The following is a 12,235-nucleotide window of genomic DNA, read 5'->3' as shown; positions in this document are numbered from 1 at the left end:
TTTGAGATCGGAATATAAATTTAGCTTTATTTTTTGATTTATTTCTTCTTTTTTGTATATCTATTTGGGTGAATTGGTATCAAATAATCAATTAAAGTTTATGTTTTAGTTAGTGGTTTTCAGTGAATTTTAGAATTATTCACCACTATCTATAATAGTTCCCTTGGACGGGTGTATCTCTTTTCTGTGAAGTCTCATATTTCATATACGTTTTCTGAGGTAGGTATTTCCGGTGAGGTTTTTCTTTGAATTTTTATCTGGCTTTAGCAATATGATGTAACATTTAGGAAAAAATATACATGCAAGCAATCCAGCAGAGGATGACAGAATGGCAAAGATTTCCACCGCCGTTACGTATTTGCCACTAGTACTGATATAAGCAGGAATGAAGCTCACCCAGACCATAACAAACACCAATAAGCTGAATGTTATAAACTTTGCCTCATTAAAACTGTCTGGCAAGTTCCTGGCCAAAAATGCTAAGAAGAAGCAAAGTATTGCCAGCAGGCCAATATAGCCAAAAGAGACTAGGAAGGCCAGCTCCGACTCCCTGTTGCACTCTAGAATTATCTTAGTCATCATAGATTCCCTGTTTTTCTTTGTAAAAGAAGAAGTGGATGATAAGAACCCAATGCAGATGACAATCTGAATAATTGTTGTGAATCCAACTAATATTCTCTGATGAGATGGGCGGAAATATTTCATCACTCCCTGGTTGGGCTTTGACATAGCAAAAGCTAGAATGACCACTAAAGTCTTTACTAGGATACATGATATAGTTAAGACAAAGCTTATGCCAAACACTATTTGTCTAACGACACACAGGTAAGTGGAAGGTTCTCCAATGAAAGTGAAGGCCCCAATAAAAGATAATGTTAATGAAAAAAGCAGTAGGAAGCTCATTTCTAAGTTGTTGGCTCTGACAATTGGGGTATTTCTATATTTTATGAACACCACTGTGATCAGAAGAGTTTGGCAGACACCCAACCCAGCAGCAACAGAGAACGTGATTCCAAGTGGCTCTCCAAAAGACAGGTAATCTACCTCCTTGGGAATGCATGCATCTTTATTCCTATTAGACCAGTAGTCTAGTGGGCATTGAATACAGTCAGCAAAGTCTGAAAAACAAACATGGAACAGATGTAAAAGCATGCAATGACAATACTGTCACAAATCAATATCTATCTATCTATCTATCTATCGCAGTTTTCCTCAACTCCAGTCCTCAGGGTCCACCTCTCGGTCATGGTTTGATAATATCCCACAGAATACCTGTGGTAAGTCATGATGCACTGACACTAATTATATCACCTACTCAATACTAAGGAAATCCTGAAAACATGACCAGTAGGTGGGCCCTGAGGACTGAAGTTGAGGAACACTCTAGCTCTCCATCTATCTACAATATCTATATCTAGCCATTAGTATTGAGCGAATATGTGTTTTCAAGTTCGACTTACAAGGTTCAGGGTTTGTGTTATCTAAGAATTCCGTTATGGATTCCACTATCACAGACCATAACTTATGGTTCATGATAGCGGAATCCATAACGGAATTCTTAGATAACCCGAACCTTGTACGGCAAACCTACTAGCCATCCATCCATTTCTTATCTATTTTTAAATATCTTTAAGAGCAGACAAAAGAGAAAATAATATCAAGATGATCAAAAATGTTCACCATTAATAAGAAGTAAGAGGTAAGTGTTAGCATGTATCCAGAATAATCAAGGGTACTGTATATTGTAGTGAGTGTCTTATGAGGGTATTCATCCTAGGGTTAAGAGAAGAGGCAAAATGGGAGAAAATGTCTAGAAAACGGGGCATCACTAAGAGAAGTCATAAAATGTCCCATATGTATTAAAGATGTGCTCCAGGTTTACGTACACAATATGCTTAAAAGACAAATATTTCTAACATGCCCAGCCAGCTACTTCTCAGACATCCCAATACATTGATATATTTCACCTAATTTCTCAATAACTGCAGAATAATCAAGTAGTATGAATTGGGTAAGGGCAGCTACATTGTATTGTAGAGCACTCAGAAAAGATTGACTACTAGTTCCAGTACTATGGCAAGTAGTACTGGAACTAGTATGATGGTGAAAGTGGGTTATGGTAAAAGAACAGTGAAGGATCCAGAGTTTGATGACATGTATTTTCACAAACATGGTGTTAGGAGAGGGATATGAGAAGAGAGAACTATGAGATTACAAGAAGGAACATAAGACGTTGAGTGGTGTTGACGAGAAAAGAGCATATCCACAATTCCTAAAATCAAATGTGGGCTGTATAAAGTCCAGAAATCCTTATTAGATTTATTGTTTATCTGCAAACCCTGTAGCATATATTGTAAAGCCTATAACCGAGGCTACTGTGTATTCCCTATTGTGCAAAATATAGAATTATAGATTAAGATAACACTATGAAAATAAATAAAAAAGTAGTACCAGTTCCATTGGATATTTCCCCATCTGGGCATGGAATACAGCTGAAGCAGCATACTGGTTGCCCCTGCAAGATACTTTTTCTAAATCCAGGCCTGCAGCCTTTAGTGCACTCTGATAGTGGAGGCTAAGACAAAAGCAATTACAAATACATTGTAGTGCAATACATCGTAGTAAACCACATACAGATTTCACACTATACTTATATTTATATTTTTCTCATTATAGAAGTAATGGCGGAAACTAATAAACTTAATTTGGGGGAAATGATATAACAGTCTAGCTCACAGAGGGTGTATCCATGACCAAAAGAAAGGGGGTCTGCATCTGGGTGGATTTGGTAGATGATGGGGACAATTGCCCCCTCTAAATGAGTATGCCATTTTTTAAATCACCCATTATCTTTTGGATTAGCCAATACATAACTGCTGAAAATGCTTACACACTTCACTTCCAGGCTTCTCTTCAGGTCCTGGAACAGCTGCCCTGGGTCCTCATGCTATCCAGGGTCAGACATAGTGGCACACACAGCTACCTGACACTGTTAGCATTCGGGCCCTCTCCTGTTTACCCAGATCTGAAGAAGAGTCCAAGAGCGAGAAGTTTAAGTAAATAGGTATGGTCTGGGGTCTGAATAATTTTTCTTTATCTGGTCTGGCATATGAATTTATGGGAATAATGAATTAATGGGAATAATTTAGTGGTCAGATTTGGGAGTTAACAAGGAGGACTAGTGTCTGAATATATTTTGGGGTATGGTATGGGATCTGTATTTATATGATGGTTTGATATGGGGTCTCAATTTGAGTTTCTATAGAAGGTAGGTCTGCAGAAGCAAGAAAAAATAAGGGTTTCCTGTGATGCAGTTGTTATGTATTCTGCCTGTGACTATGTCTAGTCAGTGGTGTACTCTTGTATAATCTGCAGCATGATAATTTGCCACAAGCCTACTGTTTGGACCTGGTATACGACCAAGTAGCAATAGGAAAGCAATTGTGGCAACCAAGGTCACTGTCGCATAAGAAGATACTCATATTATAAATCACACATGGCAGGGGGGGAGAACTGTTATAGAATTAAGGTGGATTTACACTAACCAATGATTGTCCAGATTACTCATCCCCGATTAGTGTTGAACGAGCGGAGCTTTGGATGCTTCATCCGAAGTCGCTTTGTTCAAAACCTCAGAATAATACTGTATGGAGATTCGTCTCTACAGTATTAGAATGTATGGGCTCCGATGAGCCGAAGTTAGTTATTCACGAAGTCGCGCGTGACTTCGTCAAATAACTTCGGTAATTGATTTTTAAAGTGGAAAACCAGTTTAAAACTTGAAACTGAACTCAGTTTCGTACTAGTTAGAACAGAAGCCGAGTTCGGTTTCAACTCACTTCGGCTCATCTGAGCCATTACATTCCAATACTGTACAAAGCATCCGAAGCTCAACATTATTTCCGATAATCTGACCATCTAACCATCGTCACCTGAACAGGTCATCCTATAGTTAGTGCAGGCACCACCGATCATAGTTTCTGGGCAGCAGATCATGCTGTCTAAACAGCTATCTGCTGCTCAGAAACAATGATTCTGTATGGGGACGCCCCGTCCTCATACTGTGAATGAGATCGCTGCATGTAAATGTACCGGTCTTCTTCACAGAATGAGCAGCCGACTGTCGGGAAGGCCCGACAATTGGCCACTCCATCAGCCAGTCTAAACCCACCTTTAGCTTGTGGCCTTGGAGCCAAATGACATGTCGATTGGGAGGATGAGAGAATTAAATATAGTTACTAACAGTAATACAAGGCTAATATGTACAGTGATAAAAAAATAAAAATATGAAACAGTTGGCAAAATTTACCTGGCACTAGAAAGAAGGGTATGATTTGTTTTCTACAGAAACTCTGCCATGCTCATCTATGGGCTGTATCAAGTAATGAAGCTCAGCTCCATTTACGTGAATGGGTATGAGTTATGATACTAGGCACAGCCCAGGTGATGTTTCTCGGGTAAGAAAATAACAGACACTTTTTTCTAATTCCTAACAACCACTTGTTGCTTAATATATGCAAATGAACCTCTAGGAGCAACGGGGGTGTTAACATTACACCTAGGGACTATGCTCCCTCTGCAAATGCCGTGCTCTCTGAACTTTGATTGACTGGGGCAGTCAGTGAAAACATCTTCACGTTTGGCCCGGTCAATCAAATTGCAGGGAGGCTGCAGTTGCAGAGAGAGCTGAGCCTCTAGGTGTAATGATAACACCCCCATTGCTCCTAGAGGATCATTTGTATATATATTAAAACATAATATTTCTCAGAAATGCAGGCACATATGAACATGGGACCAACACAGATGTCTTCAGCTGCCAAGTGCACATGTAACCGGTCAGCAAGATTCATAGGTGCAGATCTGCTGACAGATGCCCTTTAATAAAATAAATAATTAACTATTAATAATCCATACCTGAGACTCGCCCCCATTCCACAAGGTCATCTGTTCATCAATCACTAGTTCATGGTCCATTATTGTGCTGCCATAGTAGTTTCCCACCTTCTTGTAGCTTAAAAAGCCATTTTTTCCAATCCTCCAGTTAACAATTTCATACTTTGCCACTGGATCTCCATTTTTGTCAAAGTAGTGATGATTTCCAGTCGGATCTGTGAAATTTACAGCTTTTAAAGCTTTTACCAACTGCGGAGGAGAAAAAAAAAACACCACAAAGCCATTGATACAGTGTACTGTACGCTCAGTTGTACTTTTGGTTTGCTTAACTTTCCTAAAACTGGCCATACACATGAGATAAAACTCATTTAAACTAGTGGAAATGATTGCTCGCAATGACCAATGGTAGGTACACTTTAGTCTGCTGAAAATTTGATTAGTCAGGTTGGAAAATTTCAGCCATGGTCTGCCAAAACTATATGTGCGTGGCTGGAATTGGCTGATTTGGCTGATATTTGCCATGGTGCTCAACTGACTCCTTAGTCGGCCAGTTTCGTCTGAAATGTTGGTGGTGGGATTGCAATGTAACCAATCATTGTCTCGTGTGTATTCCTGGCTACACGTTTAAAGGGGTTTTCTGGGACTTCAGTATTGATGGACTATTCTCAGGATAGGTCATCCTATCTATTTGGTGGGAGTCTGACTCCGGACATTTCTGCCAATCAGCTGTTTGAGGAGGCCATGCGCTCTCTTCACAGCATACCAAGCACAGTGATGTACAATGTACAGTGGTTGTGCTTTGTATTGCAGGCCAGGCCCATTCACTTGAATACAAATATGCCATGTCATCAACTTTATGCTGACTTCACTGAGGGCAGGACAAAGTAGTGACAGACACATTGATCTCAGCAGTGTGTTATTCATGAACTAAAAGTAAGTGGTTGCCAAGAACCATCCCAGGCATGGAAAAGTGTCACGGCTTCCTAAGAAGAGTCCCAATTAGTAATGAGATCCCACGCTTTCTGCCCACCAGCTGATGATCGGCAGTCTTCTCCTTAGTGTTCTCCCTTGGAGAGAACTGCCAGTTATGAGGCTGCTGATTGGTCATTCACATGTAAGTTGGCATATGAGGAAGAGCTAGCAGTGAAGGAAGAGTGGCAGATATGTAGAGCATGAGCAACTTGTGTCTATTAAAGAGGTTGTGCTAAGTTTGCAAGCTATCCATAGAATAGGAGATAACTAACAGATTGCGGGGGGTTTCGACCACTGGTAACGAAACCAATCCCAAGAACGGGGGTTCCTGTTCCTCTGATATGAGGGAGCAGCAGGTTGAGCATTCACCCTACCACTCCATTCATTCTCTGTGAGACTGCCAGAGATAGCCAAACACAGTGCTGTAGATAGGGGATAACTTGCAAACTTGGCACAACCCCTTTAAAAGTATTGTCCACTTTTTAAATATTGATGACCTGTCCTCAAGATAGGTCATCAATATCAGATCAGCAGGGGTCCGACACCTGGCAACCCTTGCTGATTAGCTGTTTAAAGAAGTGTGAGTGCTTCATTGTTTACCTGCTCGCCATCGACATTGCAGGGGAGAGCAGGTGTGACTACAAAAATGACCCTCCTGGGGGACATATTATGTGCCAAAAATAAATTTAAATATAAGTAAAAAAATATTACACAATATGGACAGGGCACTCAAAGAGATCCGGGACCATGTGATTGCACATAAAATTAATTTTTATTAGAACATTAATAAAAAGCAGAGCAGCATATGGAGTAATGCTCAACCCAATATACACAATTAGTAGCAGCAAGAAAACATAAAATACCTTACAATAAATCTATATATAGATAATAGAATAGTATTGCAACACACTCAATAAGTACTTAAAATCCCGGTAGTCCTGGCTCCATTCGACAGAATCTAGCTAGTAACAGCTTGTGCAATATGAATAAAATATATAGAATATACAGAATATATCCACTTGAGCAAATAATCGATAAAAAGGTCGATCCTATAAATAATCGATCCTATAAAAAGTTCTCCATAAAATCGATTAGTAAGTTCTAAACAATTATCGATACCAACTGTCCTGGTTAATACATGGAAGTTCTTATAGTAATGCGCCCACACCTGAATACAGCGGTGTCCCGCTAAAACAGGGTAGGTAGCGGCGTCCCGCTACTAAAGTACTTGCAAGTGTTGGTTTACCTCTGAATCGACTTGAAGATTTATGCCAGACCTCCAGGTGTATTCACTCCCTAAAAGTGCTTTCGATATTACAGCACTATATTTTCGGGAGATTGATGAAAATCACAGTGATGGACTTTAAATCGACCGGCCCTCTGTTCCTTTGACCTTTCAGGGGCTTTGTTGGTATCTTTCGTCGATGAATAATAGCTCACCTCTGGTTGATGGCAGCCGATGTTAGGTATTGAGTCTCTCGGCACACAACGAATAGCGGGGGATGTGGCACCAGACGCGTTTCGGGGTACTAGCGCTAACCCCTTCCTCAGTGGTCTCAGGAAGGGGTTAACGCTAGTACCCCGAAACGCGTCTGGTGCCACATCCCCCGCTATTCGTTGTGTGCCGAGAGACTCAATACCTAACATCGACTGCCATCGACCAGAAGTGCGCTATTATTCATCGACGAAAGATACCAACACAGCCCCTGAAAGGTTAAAGGAACAGAGGGCCGGTCGATTTAAAGTCCATCACTGTGATTTTCATCAGTCTCCCGAAAACTTCCATGTATTAACCAGGACAGTTGGTTTCGATAATTGTTTAGAACTTACTAATCGATTTTATGGAGAACTTTTTATAGGATCGATTATTTATAGGATCGACCTTTTTATTGATTATTTGCTCAAGTGTATATATTCTATATATTCTATATAATTTATTCATATTGCACAAGCTGTTACTAGCTAGATTCTGTCGAATGGAGCCAGGACTACTGGGATTTTAAGTACTTATGAGATATTGAGTGTGTTGCAATACTATTCTATTATCTATATATAGATTTATTGTAAGGTATTTTATGTTTTCTTGCTGCTACTAATTGTGTATATTGGGTTGAGCATTACTCCATATGCTGCTTTGCTTTTTATTAATGTTCTAATAAAAATTAATTTTATGTGCAATCACATGGTCCCGGATCTCTTTGAGTGCCCTTTCCATATTGTGTAATATTTTGTATCCTAATTTCGAGTGAGTGTTCTCGATTTGACAGGAGCACCTAATTTGGTGTCCAGGCCTCCTAGTGTGACATCACTACCATTTAATATAAGTAAAAAAATAAAAATTAAAAAATGTAAAAAAAATGAATAAATTAAAAATGCTGTCGCTAATGGAAACCACCAACATAGACGCCCAGTTCACTCAAACCTATACATGTTATGTATGAAAACGATCATCACAAAATAGGAAACTCATTGTAATAATTAATTTTTGTGTCAGTTTTACTGTTTAAGATATAAAAAATATAATTAAAAAAAATTACTTTTTTATAAGAATTAGTGGTATTCCCCCAAATTAAACCTAAAAAAGGAGAAAAATCTCTATAAAAAAAACATAATAAAAATTCCTAAGTGTCAAGTAAAAAACATCACAAAAATTATTTTAGTAGTTAAACAAAAAAGTTAGGGTCACTAAACCACCACATGCACAAAATCACAAAAAATTGTCTGGACATTCAGGCCTCTTTTAGGCCCAGTCATGAAACGATTAAAAATATATTATTTAAGTGCTTGTCAATGATAAAACTAAACATTTTCAATCTGACTACATAAAACAATACAAAACAAAAAACACATGGATGTGTCATTACCTGAAAGGGTTCTAGGTTGTGCCCTCTTGTACATGGTTCATTGTCACAAGACCAGAAGATATTGAGTGCATATGCAATAGCAAATACTGCATTGTGGACATTAGAGCTTATTCTCAGCTGTGACACATCTACATAGGTGTTGTTCACCGATGAAAGATCTTCATTACCAGTACAAACAGTCATATTGTTTTGTATATTAGTATGATCAGGCCAGGAACACAAGAATGATTGTTCCCAAAATGATTTTGTCATTATATCTACAGTTTCCTGTTGAGTGTTCAACTGGAGCAGGAAACTTTTAAGACCTGGTATGGTCCCTATGGGTATAGCTAGTCCCAATGTGCCACAAAAAAAATGGGCATGCTCCTTTTCTATAACAAATGCCGATGTGCTCCAGCCTTCACTTGCCAGCCAAGTTCTACCACTAATATTTTGCTTGGCTATTTCCCAAACCAGGGGTATCAGGTTGGTGTCTCCAGAGAACACAATGATAACATTTGCTGAGGACTGCTTTATGGTTTTAGCAATCTGCAAGTATTTAGTCTTGGAATACTTTAAAGGAATTGTCTCAGAGAATGCAATACAGACTCCAAGTCGTAAAACCTGCTCAGTGAAGAGCTGAACTCCAACATTCCCGTAATCGTTGTCTTCAGCTAATGTGCCCACCCACTTCCAGCCAAAATGCCCTACTATGGCCGCCAAAGCAGTGGTTTGAAATGTGTCACTTGGTATAGTCCGAAAAAAGGAAGGGAATTCATGTTTATTACTCAGGACATTGATGGAGGAAAAATAGCTTATCTAGGAACGAAAAGAAAACGGAAAAGATCTGTATCAATTTCTATTTTAATAGTGTAAAAGCCAGAATACAGTGACCAAGATTTCACAAACTTGCTGTCTTCTCTGATGATAAGACCACGATTGGAAGAACCTGTCTTTTTACACCATTTAGTTCAGTTTGCTCTTTGTTGTCAAAATGTGTACATCACCATGCCCAGATCCAAACTGTCACCACATACCACTATGTCAGACGCTTAGCAGCTGTCCATCCATGCTTGCAAGCAAACTTGATGTCTCTGGCATCTCCATATGTTCCGTCAATCCTCCAAAAAAATACTTTTTATAATATGCAAATTACCCATTAGAAGCACCCAGAGGCTCCATCCCTCATTTTCTATGCCACGCCCCACCACTGAGATGGACAGGACAGGCAGTCCATGAAATCTTGCCAGATCATGTGCTGTCCATGCACAGACCTTTGGGCAGATGGGCAAACTCTGTTTACCGCTCATGTACAGAATGCAATCTTGTGAGACTTCAAGAATTGCCTAGCCTGTTCATCACAAAGGTGGGAACATGGCATAGAAAACAGGGGGGGAACCTCTGTGTGCAACGGCATCGCCCTCATTGCACCTAGGAGGTAATTTGCATATTATAAAATGTATTTTTCAGAGGATTGACGGAACAAATGGAGATTCCAGAGATGGGACTCTGCTTACAAGCATAGATGGATAGTTGCCAACCGTTTGACATAGTGGTATGTGGCGGCAGATGCCCTTTACACCTTCATAAAAAGAGCTATATGCCTATGAGCCTGTGTTTTAAAAAAAAATTGGCAACAAATGTGCATCAATCATGTAACTCTCCGGAAGATCATTTGCAAGTGAAGACTCCAAATGATGGGCAACTTGTCAATTTGTTCATATGAGAAAGGTTTAATGGCACACTATTCTGAACTTGGGGGTGCTCGACATGGGTCCCAGACCAGTAGCAATAGGAAAATAGAGACTCGGCACTCTGAATGATGATTTGCAATTGAATTTCTATATATACCTCTTCTGGTGACCTCAATATTATCTTGCCATGGATGTAATGTCATCCTGTGTTTACATTGATGCTCTTATCTGAGTTATCTAAACATGGAAAATGACATCTTTATCTTATTCCCCCTTCCTTACCCATACTAGTTGATTATACTCAATGTATGTTTATTTTTCCTATTTTGTATGCAATTTTGGGGCTTTGTAGATCACCATAAATAATCTGTATATTAGTTTGATCATAATTACATACTTTATGCTTGATGGTATGTGATAATATCCTATATTGATGAAGAAGGACTGTGGCCGAAAACGTTCATGCCACTGGAATACTTTCAAATACATCATGTATAACTTGCAAATCATCCTTCGGAGTGCTGAGTCTCTATTTCACTATTCTAACTGAAAAGGATAGGTTGTTCAGACACAGAGCATACACAAGGTGCTGACAGATCTCTAAGAATCGAAAGAGCATGAATCTACCACACAAAAAAAGGCTGCACAAATTAGATCTACATGGAAGGTAGGCCAGGAGGAAGCCTTAGTTGGAAGAACATTATGGCAAGACTATCCAAACACCAGGACTTCTGGAATACTGTGCTCTGCACTCAATGTCAGTCGGTGAAAACCACAAACAGACTTTACTAGACAAACCTAATACCCACTGCAAAGCATGGAGGTGGAAAAGCTCCCCATATAGAATCCACTATGAATTCCTTATTGTAACAGCCGGTGTCTTAAATAAACCAAGTCAAAGCTAGGATCTAAATCCCACTGCTGTAGGGGGATTTCAAATGGGCTGTGCATGCAAGAAGCCACTCAGACATCACACAGCTCACATATTTCTCCATGCAGATGGTGGGGAAAATGTATCAGTTTATTAGAAAAAGACGTGGAATATCTGTCATATATTGTTAAAAATAAATTATTGCAACGGGCTATTGTTTTACCTTTTCTTACATAACTTTTATCTTTATTTACTGTTTTGAATGAAGATTAAATACATAGATTTATCCACAGATGTTAAAAAAATTTAAAAAAACTTTACATGGGGTGTATATATATTTACATGACTGTGTGTACAGTATATATATTTCTCTGTACATAGGATTGAAATTTTCTATTTGTGTGTGTGAAAATATTTTTTTACCTTAACCTTACCTGGGGATAGCGGTAGGTGCCCAAAATCCTCGCCATTGCTATGGATATAACCGAAGCGGATTCGCCAATAACAGCAGATAATGTAAACTTCTCCTGGCATTTATAGTTTGGTATGCCTTTTGCCTCAGCTTTGGATCCAGAGATTAGCGTGAACATCTGTTTTGTTGCTTCTGCTATATTATCACACGTGTCATAGATTGCATAGCCTACTGTTGTATTAGGAAGCAGGTGAGTGTTATTATTAATCTGTTCTATGGCATAGATCATAGTTCTGATCCAACGGAAGCTCCGAAAATCAAAGCTGAAAAGTCATATTATTTACCGGTACTTAATTTTTAGATCAAAGAAAATATACAAACACATAAGAATAAAACAATGTGTCCAAAATGTACAGAAACAGGACTTTCTGGTCAGCAGCATGGTAACATTTCAGTAGGTTATCAATAAAAAGGGACCTTTTGAATGGACAGTCTCCATACATCTTCACACACTGCACTCCTTTTAACTTTCCATCGCCACTTTCACTTC

At 39.1% G+C, this 12,235-nt stretch overlaps 1 protein-coding gene across 1 annotated transcript; it reads right to left on the bottom strand.

Moving 5' to 3' along the window:
* Positions 1–201: 201 nt before the first annotated feature.
* Positions 202–11,974, bottom strand: LOC120999084 (extracellular calcium-sensing receptor-like). Its single transcript, XM_040429956.1, has 5 exons — positions 11,708–11,974; positions 8,730–9,527; positions 4,915–5,142; positions 2,452–2,575; positions 202–1,118 (listed from the first exon to the last, which is right to left on the bottom strand). Exons 1-5 carry the CDS (start codon positions 11,972–11,974, stop codon positions 202–204), a joined length of 2,334 nt encoding a protein of 777 aa, XP_040285890.1.
* Between the last annotated feature and the right edge of the window lie 261 nt (positions 11,975–12,235).

This window comes from Bufo bufo, chromosome 4, assembly GCF_905171765.1.
Source record: "Bufo bufo chromosome 4, aBufBuf1.1, whole genome shotgun sequence".
Lineage (NCBI taxonomy): Eukaryota > Metazoa > Chordata > Amphibia > Anura > Bufonidae > Bufo > Bufo bufo.
This window is presented reverse-complemented; position numbering and strand designations above follow the sequence as displayed.

Excerpts from the sequence above, each read along its gene's own strand:
- LOC120999084 (XM_040429956.1), bottom strand. The coding sequence starts at position 11,974 with ATGATCTATGCCATAGAACAGATTAATAATAACACTCACCTGCTTCCT. Across the intron at positions 9,528-11,707 it reads GCACCTACCGCTATCCCCAG|ATAAGCTATTTTTCCTCCAT; the intron begins GTAAGGTTAAGG and ends TTTCGTTCCTAG. Across the intron at positions 2,576-4,914 it reads GGAATGGGGGCGAGTCTCAG|CCTCCACTATCAGAGTGCAC; the intron begins GTATGGATTATT and ends CTTTTGTCTTAG.